General features: G+C 47.4%; 1 protein-coding gene across 2 annotated transcripts; it reads right to left on the reverse strand.

Moving 5' to 3' along the window:
- Positions 1–4,471: 4,471 nt before the first annotated feature.
- ODF3L1 (outer dense fiber of sperm tails 3 like 1) lies at positions 4,472–19,216 on the reverse strand. 2 transcript variants are annotated; one of them, XM_025210548.1, is made up of 4 exons: positions 19,115–19,216; positions 14,774–14,884; positions 14,010–14,123; positions 4,472–5,220 (listed from the first exon to the last, which is right to left on the reverse strand). In XM_025210548.1, the coding sequence occupies exons 2-4, from the start codon at positions 14,838–14,840 to the stop codon at positions 4,745–4,747; spliced, it is 657 nt and encodes a 218-aa protein (XP_025066333.1). In that variant the 5' UTR covers positions 14,841–14,884; positions 19,115–19,216; the 3' UTR covers positions 4,472–4,744. The 2 variants fall into 2 exon arrangements, with proteins under 2 accessions (XP_025066333.1, XP_025066332.1); XM_025210547.1 differs by lacking the exon at positions 19,115–19,216 and adding an exon at positions 16,049–16,166.
- Between the last annotated feature and the right edge of the window lie 11 nt (positions 19,217–19,227).

Consider the following 19,227-nt stretch of genomic DNA (forward strand, 5'->3'; position numbering starts at 1 on the left):
ACCAGAGGTTCTCTAAGGCAACTGGTCACTCTGTATCTATGAAGGCCTACAGTCAGGTAGAGACATAGCCTGAGAAGTGGTGCCCTTGGTGCTGATGGCATAGACAAGTCCATTTCATGGATGAGACTGGAAATATCCAATTGCCTCTCAACCCAAATTATGTCAGCACCCTTCTCTGAAGGCATGGCTAGCCCATGCATGGTTCCACAGGCTCACAAGTTCAAAGCCCGGGCAAGGTGTACAAGTCTGCTTTCCCTCCCATATCTCAGGCAGGAAATGTGCACCTTGTCTGAGAGGCCTTTGTCACCCTCTGCCTAGGGCAGCCCAACCCAAGGGAAACCTTAGAGTCACTCACAAACACACCCAAGTGCAAGCAGCAGCTGCCTTGTTTCCCTGTAGAAATGGATGCTTTTAACCCCACATCACCCTCAATGGCTTGGCCTTGGGTACCTGACAGGCTGTGACTGGGAGAGGCTCTTAGCACTTCGCTTCACAAGGATGTGACATTTCCTATATGGAGACCTCAATTTCAGGATTCTCAAGCTCTCTGCCCTCACCCATTCTCCCAGGCTAGTCTGGGTGGGATGAGCTGGTGGTCCCGTTAGCTGTGAGCCCTTGAGTAGCTGTATTGGCTCAGGCTGCTATTCAGCAGGCTGCAGCCTGGCTGGGAGGATGTACTGCACTGTATGAGGCCCCCTTCCTTGTGATGATAATAGCTGCGCAGGTGCCTGGAGCATAGTGAGACCCTGCTAATTAATTCAAACTGATCAATAACGTTTAGTTTTCAAAACCTATTAATATGTTCACTGCTGGAGCTCCAAGAGGCTCTATCTGAGACCACAGCCCTACAGTGCCAGGCTGTGTGGACACAACAGGAGAGCTGCTTTTGCTCCAGAGAGCTCATGTTCCAAATCAGGAAGGGCATAGAGGGGAGGGAACTTTCCCAAGGTCACCCTGCAGGTCAGTGGTGGGGCTGAGGAAGAACCCAAGCTGATCTCTGGATGCCCATGCCAGGACCCTATCCTCTGGGCCCTGAAAAATTTGCTCATTTCTTTCCAAATAGCATCCCAAGGTCAGCCTGACCCTTTCATTCTGCTTTAATCTGCTAGCCCACGAGTACAGCAGCTCCAGATGTTCAACAGCCAGCTTATCCTTAGCTCCAGTTCCCTGGCAGGGGATGGCTGCAGCCTACTTAGTCCTGCTTAGACAGAGCTTCACATTGCCTCTGGACTGGAAGTGGTATCATCCTCAGGGAGCCCTGTTGGCCTTTCTCGCTCAGCTGCTAGCTAAGCCCTCCTGAACCCTTTCCCCACGCCGAGCCCTGCCCTCTTGCTCTCTAGCACAATCATGGCTCTGGAGTGCAGGAGCCAGACCTCTGCTAAGAACCTTTCCCAGGGAACCCTCCAGGCAGAGGCCCTGGGGGCTGATTTGAGCTGGTAACAGTCCCACAGAAAAGCTGATCCAGGATAACACAGGAAAGAGGAAAGGAAAGTGCATGGCTTGTGAACCTCAGAGCCAGGTAGGACAGCCCAGGGCTCCTCTATCTTCAGTGTAACCTGGAGGCATTCAGACTCCAAAGGATACAAAAGACCCTTCCTTCTGCTTGGCCTCTTTTCACTGGAATTTGGGGGGCCGGAGGGGGCCAGACATTTTTCCTGCTGCTTTAAGCAATGACTACTCAGGCTCAGCCCCACTAAAGATGACAGAAGGAGGCTGGTGACTCCTGTCCTCTCTGCTTTAAATGCCTCTGTGCTGCCTTTGAGACATATGTTGCCTGAGGAGGACAGGCAGGCAGACTGTCAAAACCTGAGAAATACAGTGCAATGCTGCCATCTCCTGGGCAGCGCACCCCATCAGATGGCAGGACAATTCTATCAGATTCTCAATCATAGAAAATTGGGGTTGGAAGGAATCTCAGGAGGTCGTCTAGTCCAATTCCCTGCTCGAAGCAGGACCTTGATACCAGACGCCTTGTACAGAGGGAATGGAAATCTGTAGAGTGTGTAACACACAAGGCAAATGGAGAGTCAGCTGCAGGGATCAGGGCCCTGGTCTTGCCCATGCTGGATGCCAGCCACCAAATCATAGTGTGAGAGATGAGGATGCTAGACACTTGTCTGGAGGCATTCAGCCCCTCTCAGGACAGGACATTTGTCAGCTGGGGTCCTGAGTGCTAGGCCCTGAGTACACCGGCTGAGGGGTGTTAGAGCACAGCTCTAACAGGGTTTCCTTGCTGTCGAGTAGGTGGGGCTTCTCCTTGCCAGATGAGAGACATGACACAAAGCCCAACCTGGGTCTGAAGATGTCTGCTGTGGACATGTACCCCCTGCCACTGAAGCAGTGTTACCAGCTGAGGGATCACTGTTTTGGCCCAAGTAGTAGAAGCTCATCCTCCTAGTGATGCCTTCAAGTTTGAACCCTGCTGATGGTGCCAGTGAGAGTGGGAAGGGGGTATTGGTATGTACACTCCTAGACTGTACACAGCACATGTACTCATCTCTGTTCCAGGCACAGCTGTGGCAGTCCCCTTCTAGCCCCATGGCCCTGGCCTGCCCCCTTTACTTCCATCTGGCTGTGATCCAGTCTACCCACACCCAGCTGACCTCTCTGCCTGTCAGCTCATGTTGTCTTTAATTCCCAGCTGTGAAGCAAAACTTGAACTGGGACATGCCCCCCACCTCCACCTTCCAAATCAAAATGGAAACTGATATAAATCCAACGGCTGTCTCTGGGCATGTGTTCATTGCTTTTACTGGGCTCTGCACTGAGTGGATAGCAGAGAGTGAGAATATTTGTATCAAGTGAGAGCTGCCAGACTTTGAACTGGGCTAAGCTTAGGTTGGGCTCCATTTCTAGGGTCATTTGAGAATATATTAAACTCAGAGTTTCCCTACCATTGTAGTGGCCCAGACATCAGTGGTATCCTTGTCTCCTCTGCCCCTGCCCCCTGGCCTGGTGTATTTTTTTCCTCATAGGATGATGTGTGATTGTGGTATGTGAGAAGGGCCAGACTGGATGATCTTGTGCATTTCTTGGGGAAATGGTTTCCTGCGAATGCAGGGGACTGGACTGAGTGGCCTGGGAGACCTCCTATCCCACATGGCTGCATTCTTGCACACCACCCAGTGTTAGCAAGTTCACCCTCCACATGGGTTTCTGCCCCACTTAAGGAGGTTTGCAGATTCCCTGTGCCCCAATCTACCCATGGATAAGTACCCCTTGTTAGCATTACCTGTTTCCATTCAGCCTCTTCAGTGCCACCCTTCCATCCCCACCACAGAGCTGCAAAGCCCTCCATTTGGCCTGCCCTAGCTTTGTAGGGGCCATAACCACAAGAAATCTTGTCCCTGCCATGCACAGTGAACATACTTAGCAGCTTTTCTTGCTAATTACCATTCTCCTTTCTTCAAAAACACAGGTTCCTGAGCAACAAATGTGACAAAAGTCTCCAGCATAGGAGGTTTTGTGGGTTTTGTCAATTCTGGACAGTTGAGAGGCCTGCATACACTTTAAACAACCTTTTAATCCTGCAAATTCCTACCCTGATCCCCTCTGCTCTTTACCTACACACACTGGAAGTTTTTCATAGGGTGCTCTGTGGCAGTGAAGTGCATGAAGGGCTGGAAAAAAAATAATTTTGTAGATCCTTTTGGACAATTGGTTGCCTGCAAACACAGGGGATTAAACTTAATGACCCAAGAAGGCCCTTCAAGTCATATGTTCCTCTAGTCTAACAAGTACTACATGCTGAGAGCTGACCGTACCAGCTCTCCTCAGAGCACTTTTCCCCTGCCAGAAGGCCCCAGGTCCAACACAGAGGTCCCCTCCCTCCAGGGAGATCAGTCCATAACCTCTCTGCAGGTCTCAGAGAGATTAGAAACCCAGATAGAGGCACCTGAAGAACACCACCTGTACGAGGTGGCCGATGCAGGGACAGTTCTGGGGTCTGCCACATCACTCTTCAGATGAGACAAACAAGGCAGAGTCCAGTCAGAAATGGTCAGCAGAGGACTCTCCTAGCAGAGGGAATCCCTTGCAGTCATAAAGCCAGGGCAGCTGGATGCAGCTGGCTCCTGCTACAGCTGTGGCCAGGCTGGAGCTGGAACAGGGCTGTCCAGGAGACAAGGCCCCTCGCCCCCCCTCAAGGGAGAGCTGAGCTAACAGCTGGTAAGTCACACTCTCACAAACACCCCTGGGCGCACCAAGCGCTCCCCTCCTTGGCCCATTCGGCTCAGGTCACACAGCAGCATTCCACTTGGAGATGCCACAAGGAACCCAGCCTTTTACAAACACGTGGCTCAGTATTTATCTGATGTTAAAAATGGACCTCTCTGAGGGCCACAGAGCCCTGGGGAGGATGACAAGGACTGCTAGCACTGGAATGTCACAGCTCAGCTCCTCTCCCAAAACATCCTCAATTCAAGCTAAATAAACAAGCTTTCATTGATTTATTTTTAAGCTAACAGGAAGGAGCAAACTATTCAGGGAGAGCTAAGGGGACTTAACTACGGGCAAGCACAGTCATATCATGCTGTGAATTACAAGGCCAGCAATAGAGATGTGTCCAGTGAAGAACATGATCCATAGGAATCTTTCCAGCAGGTTCCATTAACTTCATTGGGTCTTGAATCAGGTCCCACAGGCGCTACGGTCACGGGGTTAATGTGCTGCAATATGCACTGGTGTCCTATGTGCAAAACAGCTCTGGGGCTCAGAGTCCCACAGGCCCAGCCACTGCTATGGATCACTCCTTTACGTCAACAATCAAGGGTGTGAGGTAGTTGGAGTGTCGGATCCCAAAGCTGAAGTCTGGGGCTCTGAGCTTGGTAATGGTGATGTGTTCCGCTTTGTAATCTGCAGGTCCAGGCAAGCGCTCTCTGTAGGGCTCATATTTTTCTCTCATGCTGTAGGCAGGCTGCCGGTTCAGGTAGACATTGGGTTCAGGCCTACTGACAAAGGCTGGGCCAGGACCTGTAGCGAGGTCCTCTGCATAGCCCCCTGAGTCCAGTCTGGAGGCCATGCTGTAGCAGGGGGCAGATGACTTGACAGGGAGCTTAGGTCCCAACACGTTCATATGGTTATACCTGTTGGGAGCTGGGTTGGGGTCATACTTATGGTAACAAGTGTAGACACCCAAGGAGTAGGCCGGTGCATGAGGCTCTCCTGGCGGGTGCACGTTCTCTCTGTAGTAGGCATTTGGGGCTGGCACTCCTGATGGCTCTGGAAGGCAAGAGCAGTTTAGTATTGAGGCCATTGCAATGGGAATTCATTTCATCTCCTACGGAAGCTGAATGCACAAGATTGTGCCCATTATGGCTTTATGGAATAAGCTTTACCGGCTGCAGACATCACTTTAAATTTTGCTTGCCTTTAAAATGAGCTTCTGTTTAACCATACTTCCTCAATCTGGGGACAGAGTCAGGACAGAAAAGAGGTAAGACTGACAGAGCTGTGCACAACAGTTCAGGGCACCAGTGAAAGGGATCTGGCCAGGGATCTGTGTAGGAGATGCATTGGTAAAGCTGTCTGTTAAGGATACCGATAAAGAAGCCGTTATGTATCAGCCCAGAGAATCGATTCACACCCTCAACTGCTATAAACTGGTGCAGCTCTACTTAATTCAGTGGAGTCACCTCCTTTATTCCACCTGAGGATCTGGCCTGAAACAATCAAGAGACCGTGCCTGTGTGAAGCCTAGCACAAGGCAAAACATACTCATGTCACCGTCAAAATGCCATCTGCAATCCTTCAGCCACAGCGTGTTGTCCCAGCACAGTAGAAACCATGCACTTTTGGCAAACCTGCTCCCACCCACACCAACTCCTGCTACTGCTTAGGTACTGCCTTCCTTTCAGTCTGGGCTTCCCCTAACAACCCAGTTACCCTGGTCTTTTGCCTTTTCATTGGGTTCGTGTCCTCCTGATCTCACTGCATTAGGGCTATTGTGCAGCAGCTGCCTTCTGCAATCTGATCTCATAAGTCACTGGGGATTTTGAGAATCTTAGGCTGCCATCAGTGATGTGATTCTGCTCAGAGTAAAAGGGACTGGCAAAGCTCCCACCAACTTCAACAGGAGCAGCATCCAGTTTTAAAGTGAAATATCTCCTCAGCAGTATATGTGGTTACTCAAAATGATACCAATGTGCACTTAGTCAGCTCCAAGTCAAAATCCGTTGAGCCCCTTTGTTATATTAAGCTTGCTATCCACCACAACTGTGCTGATACCTAAGGGAAACCCCCAGTTTTGGCTCTGACAAGAAATGGCCCTGTGAGGAGAGCAGGAGACAGCTTCTGAGACACCCCCTGCCTTACTCAAAGTGGCATTGTCAAATCTGACCAAGAGGGTCCAGGCCTTGCCTTAGGACACCAGGTAAATGTAGCCTGCCTGGGTGCAGGGGCTTTTCAGACCCACAGAACAGGCACTTAAGGTATTAATCAGTCAGCCAGCAGCCATCTCAGCATAGGCATTATTGATGCTTTTCTGATGACTCCTAATAGATGTATTGGATTTTCTACTGAGAGGCAGCACCACTAGCAGACAGGGCACGACTCCAACACCATTTTTCAATGTCAGGCTACTTGGGGGAGGAGGGGACAATTAGCTGCCCACAAATCCTCTTGCTCCCACCTTTGTCTCCATGGGAAAAAGGAATGGAGCCAAAATAAGTCAGCCTTTGGCCTCCAATACGCAGCCTCTCCCGTGATACTACCAAGAGCATCTCCCGGGGCGGGTGGTAACGCAGTGCCCAAGATGGCACCAGTGAGCCAAGAAATGTTCAGTCAGTGGCACAGTCCTGTGTCTGCTCTCTGGCCAGTGGCTGCAGGATCAAGGGAGGAATAACCCTGGTCATCATTCTCATGCTCAGCAGTGGCAGGGATTTTCTCCAAGTCATGGCACTTCACACTCGTTCTAGTTCCCTGTTCTAGTTCTACAGCTACAGTGATGTGCAGTTCAGGGAAGCAGCAGGTCAGACACAAGGCAGAGGGGAACATTTCAAGGGCCTGAAGGATCCTGATGGCATGTCTGTTGCCCAGGACACCCCATCAGTCTTCTCACTTGCCGCTCTCCTACAACACAGGCCTTGGCTGTGGATCAGGCTGTGGAGGGTTGGAGGCAGTAACACAACAGCCTTAGAGAGCTCAATGTCAAGAGGAGGCACCTGCCATTTCAGGCTGGGGAGCAGCCCCTGGGCCATGGAAGATGAAATGTGGGCCTGTAACATGTGTGTTTGTGGCCAAAGCCCAGTTACACGTTCACTGGGCAGCGTATGCCAAGGCTTTCCTCCATCTCCACCAGCCACAGGAAAGTTTGGATCAGGTTCCCAGTCAAACAGGGGCCCAGAAAGCATCCACAGACAGTCTTTCCTCCACAGCCTTTGCTCACACATCAGGGAGCCCAGAAAAACACAGAGCAGCCACAGAGACCAAGGAGCCAGGTCCCAAAGCCACAGAGACAGCAAGGCCAGTTATGGTCCCACTGAAGTATATGGCAGCTTTGCCTCTGACTGTGATACTGAGAGTTGGGTTCTGCACAATCTTCCCAAGTTCTTCAGCACCTGAGGGAAACCTTCTGCTTCTGTGCATGGGCCCGCAGCCAGAGGGACAGCCAGAGCCAGAGCCCTGAGCACCTGCAGGGCCAAGACAGCAGCCACCAGCAGCCAGCTTCACTCAATCCATTCTCCTCCCTGTACCTCTCTTTAGGCACTTATGCAGACTCCCCAGGTAGGCAAATTCTTCGTTCCTCCAATTTACCTTCCTGCCTCAGAAGTACTGAAGCAATAATCCTCCCTTGTCCATGCAATCAACCCCAACTCTAACTCCATGAGCCTCCAGTGGCTCCTTTCTGCCCGCAGGTCAGTCCCTCACCTTCACAACTGTAATCCTGAGCACCTAATCCCATGGCTTCCCTCAAGACATGACCTAACTATGGCTGAGTCCTTTGTTCACCCTCCAGTATCTGAGACTCCCTTTCCTCCTAGGAGGTCATCCCCTTCAGGACCTTAGTGGTAAATGAGTCCCAGCGTGCTCCTGAACACTCAGGTCAGTAGTCAGCAAGGTAGTCATCTGCTGTGGAGATGTCCTTTCTCACAAAAAGATGTACGTTGACCCAAAGGGCTCCCAAGCCATTCCCTGGTCGCCCCCCAGCTTCTGTCTGTTTTCTCACCCCTTCCCCTGGCCCCTGAGATGATCACCTCTTTAGTGCAGAAAAAGAATCAGCAGGCTCCAAAGCTCACGATGCCTGGCACTAGTGCCTGCGCAGTAATAGGATGAATAGCAAAGGCTTCCACAAGAGGCATTTCAGATCAGCACCCTCCCTCAGTGCCTGTTGGCTAATGAGGGACCATGTGCACAAATAGAGAAATGAGAGCTGCTTGGGTCTACTTGGGAATCAGCAATGCCCAGGTCTGCCATGGCTCTCATTAGTGACATGGGCAACGCATCTCCCTTGGCACTCTAATGCTGTCCCCATTTATCTTCCCTCATTAAACCCTTCCACCTCTACCAAGCCCCTTCAAACTCCCCAGAAGGGACACATTTTATTTTTTCCTCCCTAGATGTCCTGTTTTCGGTGTGAGCATGCTTCACCAGGGATCTTCCCCAGAAGCAGGGTCTTCACATCTCATTAACTCTTCGAGCAAGAGACCATTCATTTCTCCTGAGGAAAACTCCACTACCCTGATAACCCTCTGTCTCACAGCTCTTCTTCCCTGCTGGTTCCTAACAGCTCTAGGTCGAGCAGTGATGAAAAAACTCAGAAGGATGGGGTTTTCATAGACAGGACCTCTACTAGGGACTGAGGACTGGATGCTGCACCTGAAGTTAAGGTGATGAAACCTGCCTGTCCCAAGTGCTAAGTATCAGTAAAAGACAGAGCTGTTTATGTGGCCTTGCATTTAACAAGCTTTCCAGACCCCCTGTCCTGACCTTTACAGGACTTGTAAGTAAGAAACACAGGAGAGATGAGTCAGTACACTTGGCAAATCAGCACATTAGCCCTGAAAAGAATTTGCTGTTCCCCTCAGGAACAAGTGAGACAGACACAGCAAGTTGTTCAATACTTAACATGCCAGAGACTGTGAGCAAGTCAAGTAATAGGGCACACTTCACCCTCCCTTGCAGGCACAAGGGCCTTACACAGCAGGTTGGATGAGTAGATATCCTCTCCTCCCAGAGAGGGGTAGGAGATGTCCTCTCAAATGCCAGACTGAACTACGCCAAGGATTAAATGCCCTTAGCAGACCACGGGCGGACAAGGTTCTTTGTCTATGATGTCCTTTGACCAACATGGCTACAACCTATACCCCTTAGCAGACTATGAGTGACTTCTGTGAGGAACAGGAGTGAGCAGAGTCTGATAGAAGTCCTTGGAGCAGGTTATCAAGTCATCTAGATGGGTCAGCTCCTCCACTGCCTGGTGGACATGAATAGAGTTCATCATGTATACCTCACCACAGGCATGAATGAACATGAAGTAAAACAAACCAAAGGACAATTCCTATGCCAAGTATATCATTAAGGCTAGGGACAGACATTATACATAAACTGGTTTAAGTGATCACAAACTGGTTTAAACCTGTAACAGAACAGAAGCTTGTGCACATAAACCAGTTTGAAAATGGCTGAAACTGGTGTGAGAAAAACCTGGTTGAATGTAGTATCAGATTTAACTGATTTGGCTCAGACCAGTTTATGCAATGTCTGTCCCAGATGCCTTGCTGGTTTAAATTAAATCAGACTCCCCGAGCATCCCAGCATGCTCTCTGGCTGGGTGGGGCTCTCTGCTCCATAGCAGAGCTGGCCCCTCTCCTCTGCTCCAGCAGTCTCTGCAAGCATCTGCCTGGCTTCTGCTCCCTCCCTTCCCTCCCCACTCTCTGCTAAGCAGGCATTCCCCCGTCCCTTACAGACACTTCTCAGCATCAGCTAGCAGACCACATTCTGGCTACCTCTAAGCTGTGGCAGGTGGGACAAAGGCAGAATCAACAGATAGCTGTTAATGTCCCTCTGTTTTCTTAATGGAGTGATAAACACTGAGTTAGGGGTGATAAACATTCCCTGCTGGGCTGCTCAGGAGCAGGGGTGGGGGAGGATGGACCCCTCCCTAATCATAGTGTCCTGCTTGGGCCTGACCACACCCCCCTCAGCTCAGCACTATGGAAGGGAAGGGAAGGGAGGGCTGCTCTAGTGCCCCCCGGCTTCTAGCCTGAGCCACTGCAGGCATGTGCCTGCATTTCTTGGATGTCTGTCTGGTTACAAACTGGTTTAGCCTAGCTGGGTTAGACTATCCTGCAAAGATTGAATCAATTCAGGTTTAGGCGTTTTGAATGTCTATCCCTAACCTAAGTCTAAGGGGCAAACTGGGACCATACAGCTGGCATGGAGACAGTGGTTTCTTAAAGATGTGAAGGCAAAAAAAATTGGTCCAGTTGAGGCAATGATGAAACTGAGAAAGAAGGTGGAAAAAGCCAAGTAAGAAGAAAAAATAACATCTGTTTCTATATCAGTATTCATCGGTTGCCACATCCAGAGCAAATATGATGCGTGGGTATTTGGAATACCACTTAATTTCTATATGTAGGCCAAAGGCCTATCCATGATCTGAGATCCCTGATGTATTCTCAAAACATGAACAGATACAGAGATTTCTTTGCAGGGCAGGAGCCCACTGTTTCTCCAGAAGGGATGCAGATTGATCTCTGAGGTAACCTGGTTTCCTATATGCAAACTGATGCCCAAAGAACTTGCTCTGCCTTTATAGATTGTGTGGTTTCTGTGGGAAATTAGAGATGACATCACCTCGAGCAGTCCCATATTCTGGCAGGGACCTTGGCTTAGACACTCATTTACTGGCATCCCTGAGCTATGTAATCATGAATGGAAGTGTCCTATTTTTAACTGTATCCTCTGGATCCCTGGACTCTGTGGCTTCTTAGCTGAATCCCTTGAGGTTTCTTTCCTCATATTTGGCTTTTCGCCAGAATGGGTAGGGTTTGGCCTCTGTGTGAGGGCCACAGAGCTGCTGCAGACTTGCAGTTTAACAAGTAAAGCACTGGAACAGGTTACCCAAAGAGGTTGTGGAAGCTCCATCTTTGGAGGTTTTTAAGATTCGGATAGATATGGCTTTAGCTGGGATGATATTATTGGGGATGGTCCTACTTTGAGCAGGGGGTTGGACTAGATGACCTCCTGAGGTCCCTTCCAACCCTAATTTTCTGTGATTCTAAGTTTAACAATAGAATATTCACATGGCTGCTCTTTATAAGGGGGCATCATGGTCCAATAATTAAAGAAAAGGAATAGCAGATAAGACTCCTACTGTGGCCTTCCTTGGCGTTATGCAGCAGAGATAAATTCTCGCAAGGACAGTGAGTTGCTTTCTCCCAAAATGAGACAAGGAACTTTCTCAGAATAAGAAAAAACAGTATTTTCCCTTCAGATACTAAGCCCCTGCTTTGCCATAAAGTTTCTACCTAGAAACATCACCAGCTTTGCTTCTGCCTGGGTCCCTAACACAGATTTAAAGAAATAGTCCCTGTATCCTTCGTCTTTGTACATCTTCTAAAGCTTCAAGCATAGCCACACTGCTATAGTCTTAATAGTGATTCCAACCAATTTCCTAGGATTCAACATTCACAATGGTGCCTATGTTTCTAAATTTGAAAAACCAAGCTGCATATGACTTCACAGCACTGCACTTTTCAGCTATCCTGTCATTTGCATGGAGCTGTGTTCAACATTACAACACAGTAAGCCCTTGCTCCAATACCTTCCCCCTGTGGATCTCAAATCTAATCAGACAACATTACTGTCACCTCGGCTTCTGACACCTATCTCCTGTTACAATTCTTGCATTGCTGCCATCTTTTGAGTGGCAGCAGATATCCAGAGCTTTCACCTAAGCTTCACAGGAGGGAAGAAAGCACAGATAACACAGAGTACATGTACCTTGCATATCAGTCCTGAAAAAGAGATGCTCAAAAATCATGCCAACAGCCCCTTCTTCTAAGACTCAGTTCCCACAGATCAAACTGCCTCAAGAACTGCCCTTGATCAGAGACAAAGACAGGTAGCAAATCTCCCAATACCTGGACAACTCTCAGTCCAGAAGTTGCCTTTGTAGGGAACCTTGCATCACCCCCAAACTAAATGTCAAGTCTTATATACAATATACAAGTCTTCCCATGTCCAAACATTTTTTCACATACCATATGCAATACAGAACTTAGAAGGCTATGTCTACAGCACAACCTGCCCTGGCATTAATAGGTTTATTTAGCAGGCAGAGAAACTGAGGCACGGAGCAGTCTGAGTGAGTTGGATAAAATTATACAGAAAGTCTTTCAGAAAGCCAGGAATGGAATCCAGGTTTACTCCCTCTTCATCTTGCTGCCTTAACCTCAGGACCTGTCTCCTTCCCTTAAGTTGTGGGCATATTATTTGAAGACCTCAAACAAAGAGGTTTCAGCCATGCTCTGGAAGGTGGGGCAGGCAGTTCTCATCCCCAGCAAATTCAGATTGTGCCTCTCAAATCATTATGGTAACAGATGGATAGAGTGCTATCCTCTGATGTCACCGTTAAACCCTTCAGTAGCATCTTAACTTTGTAATTCAAAGTCATTTATCTTTCACTCCATAACTAAAATCCAAAGTAGTTGAACGTAAAACTAAAGGCACAAAGCCCTTTGAATTCCTTGGCATTATTTCCACGTGATTTTCACTGGCTTTGTTTGTATGTTCATTCAGGCAGTCACATCCTCAACATCCCAGAGTCCCCAGGCCGTATGAAGACAAAGCAGCTCTGATTACTGAACAAACCAAGTCACTCCCTCTGGTATCCTTCATCCTTCCCCTGGGTAAAACAAATCTCACAGGTACTCACATATCTACCCAGCTGTTTCCAACCACAACAAAAAGCCACAACGCTTCATATTATCAGTTTACTGATCTGATGCAGTGAAAGCAGCTGGACATAATCGACAGCAGTTCCCAGATGTAACTGTTGTTAAGGAGTCAAATGTTTTTTGGGGGGGCAGATGGGAAGCTTCATCTCACCTCTATATAAAGCCCTGTCAAAACCCCAATCCTCAGCAGATGCGATGCATGCAAAGTTGCGCAGTGGCATTTTTGCTAGTTTTTATTTTCTGGCTAATGTCAATGTTTCTGAGAAGGCTTTGGTTTATAATAACCATTGCCAGGGTCTAACAGGACAAGGTGGGTTTGTCTAGGAATTGACAGGAGGGACTTAAGAACATACAAGGAAATTTGTCAGAGTAGGTGTTTCCTCCCACTAATCCTATTTCTCTTTTTCCCCAAGGAGGACATGGAGATCACAATGAAGACCTTACAGTAGTTTTAAATGTAGATGGTGACCCAAAGCCCGCTGAAGTCAAGGAGCATCTATCCACAGATCTCAAAGGACTTTGAATCAGGTAAAGGTTACTCATCTGCCAAAGGCTGATATGATGTTAGGCACACACCATCTGAGACACTCTGCGTTGTCTGCCTGACTAAACATTAAGTGAACTGGGTATGTGACTTAGATGCTGGTCCCTGTTGGCACCTATAGGCATGTACTGTAGACGCCTGACCCCTGATGTGTCACAAAGCAGGCAGAGCCCAGTCTCCAAGCTCCAGTGCAGCCCTCAGGAGCAAGGCACCTCTAACAATGAGCTTCCTGTTAGTCCTGCAATTGCTTGCTGAAACTCAACCCAAAAATGGCACCAGGTGCTTTGATAATGAATGTACAATGCTATGCAGGCTATGGCAGACTTTAATCATACCCACTTTAATCAGTCTGCTAGGCCCCACCCAAGGTCAGGGTGTTTCTGGGTAAAGATCTCTCCCCCCTACCCTTCCTTCTTTCTTTCTTTCTTTTTTTTTCTTCTTTTTTTTTTGAGAACGAGACAAGTCTTCTGATCTTTCTTGGTGGGCTGTGATTGGCTAATATTTCCTGGCAGCCCTTCTAGCCCCTGGAGAATCAGAACTTGTTGATCTATATAAATGCTACTTACTTGGCTCCCTTTCTCGGTCAAATATGACTGATAATGGTATCTTCTGCTTCCCAAATCGGGAGACATGGGGGTCTACAAAGTAACAGGGACCAGGGCTGACCACGTCAGTCAAGGCTATAAGAGAAAGGAGAAGAATCAAGTTCAGGATATGATGTGAAATGTCAGTTCCCACCTACTCACAAGCTATGACTGACCCTCAGCTGTGTCACTGGTTCATCTTCTTTTGCCCCTCAACTGTCCCTTAAAGCTGTGGCCCTTGTCACTAAAATGCACAGGAACAGAGAGGCTGGACATGATGACCACGTATCTTCCTACTGAAGTCTCTTGCCTTTGCAGACAGCAGAACAAAGTGCCCATAGAGAATGTGTCCATGGGTTGACAGCACATATGAACACTTCACTTCCTGACACCATTAGGGTAAGGAAGCACTGCTTTCAGAACAACGTATATTTATCTTGTAAATTAATGCAGCTTGGGTGCTCAGTCCATAGACATTCAGGCATAAACTGAGCTATTACATGCCAACTGGGTGGTCAGTCCATAGGCTTTTGGGGTTTAGTCAGGTTAAAATTCTTTCCCTGTGTGGTCTGAAGGAAAGGTAACCAAACTCATCTTGGATTGTTGTAGAATAGGGCACTGTGGGCCAAATTCTCAGTTGGTGTAAATTGGAAAAGCCCCACCATTGCAGTGAAGCTACCCTAATTCACATCAGGGGGGATCTAGCTCAGTCTCTCTAAACCTCTTCCCTTTCCCTTTATCCTCACTTTTTCCTGTGTGTTTTATATGCATTGTGTAGGCTGGTTCTGCAAACATGGTGAAGTCATGATTCATGAAGCCAGTGCAAGGCTTCCTGGCATATTTTGCAGGCCCTGGACCTGGAACACAAAGAGAAACTTTCATTTAGAGCGTTAACATACAAAGACACAAGAGCCAGGAAATACATAAAAAATGTTCAAACCAGAAAAGGGTCAAGCTCTAAGATCTTTGAGAAATGACTTCATGCCGTCACTTATGTATCATTTTGGCTCAAGAAGTAACCTTGAAGAGAATGTGATATAACGAGGTGGTCTCTAGCTCCTACCCCAAACCCTAGTCTAAAGAACTGTGTGAAGTTGTCAACCTTAGATGAGGATGCTTGTGGCTTCTCACCTGCCTGGTACCCTAGGCCTCATGATAAGTTTATACCTACTTATCTTTATCACTAAGGCTATACCTATCTCTTACCCTCCCATTCTCTGGAAAATTATGGTGATAACTTTATCCCAGTGAAGAATCCAGCCACCTGCCCCACATCATTTCAGGGTATACAGATGACTGTAGAGGCTGCTGTCTTCTCATAAAACAATCTCTACTCTTGATATTCTGTCAGTCTCGACAGGGATGTGATCCTTAAACTGTTCTTGGAGAAACAGTGACCTAAGAAAGTGGTTAGCAGTCCATTTTCTTTTTACTTTCCAAAGCTGTGGGGGAAGCTGTTTGAGGTGCCACTGACATCCCACCAAAGACAGGCACAACCTTCAGATTGCTGGTTCCTTCTAAACTCTCTCCCCTCCGTGGTCTGCACAACCCCATCTAGCTGCATATATTCTCTTCCTCCAAAAGACCTTCTCCCCTCAGGTTTGTCTATCTTTCTGTCTTTCTATTTACAAATAAAACATCTATAAGAATGTTAACTTCCCTCTGAAGTCTATGGTTGAAAATGCTAAGCATCAATAACTATTATCAATAACTGCTATCACCACCTCCACCCTCTGTCTGTCTGTCCATCTTCTCCTTATCTAACCCTTTGCCAGTCTAACTATCGTTTTGGGACACTGAAGAATTTCTACTCACTCTGGTTACCCTTCAGTCCTTCTCTCTACCCAAAACCATGGTACCCAGGCAATTCAGTAAACCTAATGCTTCTCAGAAAGGTTGGAATTAGCCAGAAAATACAAAGTAGCAAAACGGAGAGCTGAAGGAAAGCAGCGATGGGCAGGACTGCTTCACCCTTAATTTGTGGTTTTGAGTAGGATCATTTCTGTAAGAACTTCACTCACCCTTGATTTTTGAACTGATTGGCGGGAACCGCTTGACTCCTGATGCTTCTGTGGCTGAGGGTCTACACCCACCATTTCCAAAAGTGACGGTTTTGCTTTTAGCCCTGGAAATCTCCATTGAGGGATGCTGCGGGGAGTCTTTCTAGCTTCCCTTGACAGCTGGTACCCTTCAAATATATACCAATAACTAACTAATTAAAGAAAGAAAACAAGCACAAGCTTCTTGCCAGTGGGGTTGTGGCAACAATGAACCTAAGGGGCAGAGTGACAAAGTCAAGACATGAACAATAGACCTGGCATAGCCAATGACTTCATGGCCCATTATAATCTACCTCATAATAGTTAACCTCTGCACTTTACTCCTCACTTAACGACCTACCCGTTTAACGACCGAGTCGTAGGAACGTTGCTCGGTCGTTAAGTGAGGAGTGCCTGTACTTTCTCTTATATCCTATTTTGGTTTATTTATGGAGTTTTACACAAGCTATTGTTACATCTGCTGCTTATCTCTGCTGTGTCTAATTCTTTCCCTGTGGCCTGAAGAAAGGTACTGAGATACCCAAATACCTTTCTGCAAAGATACCGTGATACCCAAAATTGCCTATGTCTACCCCAACCATGCAGTTGGTCCAATAAAAGATTTCACCGACAAGAACTCTTGCCTCTCACATATTTCCTATACCGTAATGGCAACAACATCACCTCGACATTTCCAAAATCAAAACAGCTGTTCAGGAAAGGTACAAGAGAGGTTAGAAGGGCTTGACATTACTGGTTGATTCTGACTGATGACTTGTGTTGCTGTGGCTTCAATTTAGCCAAGGATTAAGCGCCTAAAATTAAGTTTAAAACAACCACCCAGATCCTCCTTGAACTTGTCTCGGAGTTCTTTTTTCTTTTGCACTCTTTTGAACATTAACAGTGGCTCCAGCTCCGATTGGTCTGCTGCCTGCCAAGGCAATGATGTAAGTGTAGATTCTGGAACGCTGGTTTATTTCCACATCACCATGGTGCTACAAGCATGTTGTGGAACAACTGTCTCCGGTGCTGAGGAGGCCAGATGACCCCTCTCCTTCCCACCAGGTGGGCATTAACTCTGTATAATGCCCACCAAGGAGAAGAAAGCCTCAGGCAATTACTGAGACATATATTACACAGATTAGGCAAGCTCTAAAGGGTGATCATGTTACCAGCAGCCGCTGCTGTTGTAAAAGAAAGATTTAAAGAAAGAGCTTTTATGAGCTTGGCAGCCCATGGTGGTATTACAGAAAAATGTGTACTCTTAAAAAAAACCTATTAACGGTTATCTGAAGGGAGGTGGCTGCTGAAGGGAGCTTTCAAAATAATTTGTATCAATCCAAAGAGTCCAGCGGATGGGGAAGTAGAGAGAGAACTGAGTTCTAAATATGGCTCTGCCACTGATCTGCTCTGTGGGAATTCATTTCCTCACTCTGACAGCATGGACATATGAACAACTTAGCATGATGGGGTACAGTGGAGAGGGGCTTTACTGCACATTAGTTATTCTGCAGTAGCTGCCTATGAGTCTGCTCTTAGCCCACAATAAATAGATAAACCATTGCAATTTACTGCGATTTTATCAAGGGCTAAAACTGTGGGTTTCTTCTACATACAATACAGTAAGAGCACACACATGGGCACTTACCATGAAACAACTGTTATGCGGTAAAGCCCCACTTTCTTTTGCCCCGGGATAAATTGTCATATCCTAGACTGCTTCCTTTTCCCACGCTGTTTGTGCTGTCTATTTAAACTTGAAAGATCTTCAGGGCAATAACTGTCTCTCACTATTTCTACAAGCAGCACCCAGCATAATAAAGCTTCAATCCTGGCAGGCCTATAATGCAGAATGTTATAATTCCCCAGCCTATTGATTTGATCAGGACAGGGAGTAGCCAAGCTTGGATTCTGTTCCTGTCTCTGCTACTGGGAATGTAGGACCTTACTCTCCCTGTGTCTCAGTTTACCCATATATAAAATGGGTATAATAATACTGCACCTCCCTAGCTTAATTGGGTGCTCTGAAAGTTTCAAGAGAAACTATGGCATAGGCTAAAGACAGATTAAATTCATGCACATAAACAACACTACACATTCCCATACTCCCTCCAGGAGTGAAAATAATCAAAGGAAGTTAACAGAGGAACGCTGAATGTACCCCTGAGGCACTCATCCACTTGAGAAGCTCAGCTTGGTGTCCCAGGGCTGGGAAAGTCTTTATAAAAAGAACCACTTGTGGGCTACACCACTGCTTGCATGTTGTCATGCTTGGCACCCTGATGGCCAAATCGTCTGTGAGGAAGATCCAGGCAATTTTGAAACAACTCATTCAAAGGAAGAATGGCAGTTCCTATAAATCTGCAGAGCAGCCACCAGGCGGGAGGGCTCATTGCAGAGAGTGGCACGGCCACACCCATAGAGGGATACTGTTTCTAAGCCCAAATTAGTAGGTTTCAGTTGAGCAGAAAACTTTGCTTCTTAGTGGCATCCATCCACTGCAGTTTACTCTCCTCTGTATCAGTCCAGATGTTGACTAGGAAAGAAAAATAAACCCATAGCCATCAGAACCTACCAAGAGTAACAAAGCTGCTCTCCAGACCCTGGGCTCCTCCTGAGTTTATATTTCAGCAAGCTGCAACACTGTGCACCACGGTGCTCAAATAAATACAAGGAGGGATTCAAATGAGGTGGAGGGAGGATGCTGGAGTGGGGGAAAGGCTTTGGGTGGTTGATGTGTTGCTACAGAAGCAGCATCTCTCTTTGTATACAAGAGCCCATCTGGAGGGATTTTCCATCTTTGACTTTAATTCTTTTATTTCCTTTATTTATTGTGCTAAAATGATTGATCACAGTGGAATAGAAAAAGCATTATGGTAGGGAAGAAGAAACAGCTGCAACTCCACTAATTCAGACATCTGGGCTAGGTACAGACAGTCAAAAAGCTGAATCGATTCAGTCTTTGCAGGTTACTCTAAGCTCCACAGATTACACTGAAACAGAAGTGAACAGACATTTACCTTTGATACAGGAAATGTAGCCACATACCTGCAGTGGCTCAGGCCAGAATCCTGGAGGCGCTAGAGCTGGGCTCTCTGGCTGTGCATTCACTTCCTCTTCCTGCTGCCCTGGAGGTCTCTGGAATTTGCAGTCCAGAATTA

Source organism: Alligator sinensis, unplaced genomic scaffold (genome assembly GCF_000455745.1).
Source record: "Alligator sinensis unplaced genomic scaffold, ASM45574v1 scaffold311_1, whole genome shotgun sequence".
NCBI lineage: Eukaryota > Metazoa > Chordata > Crocodylia > Alligatoridae > Alligator > Alligator sinensis.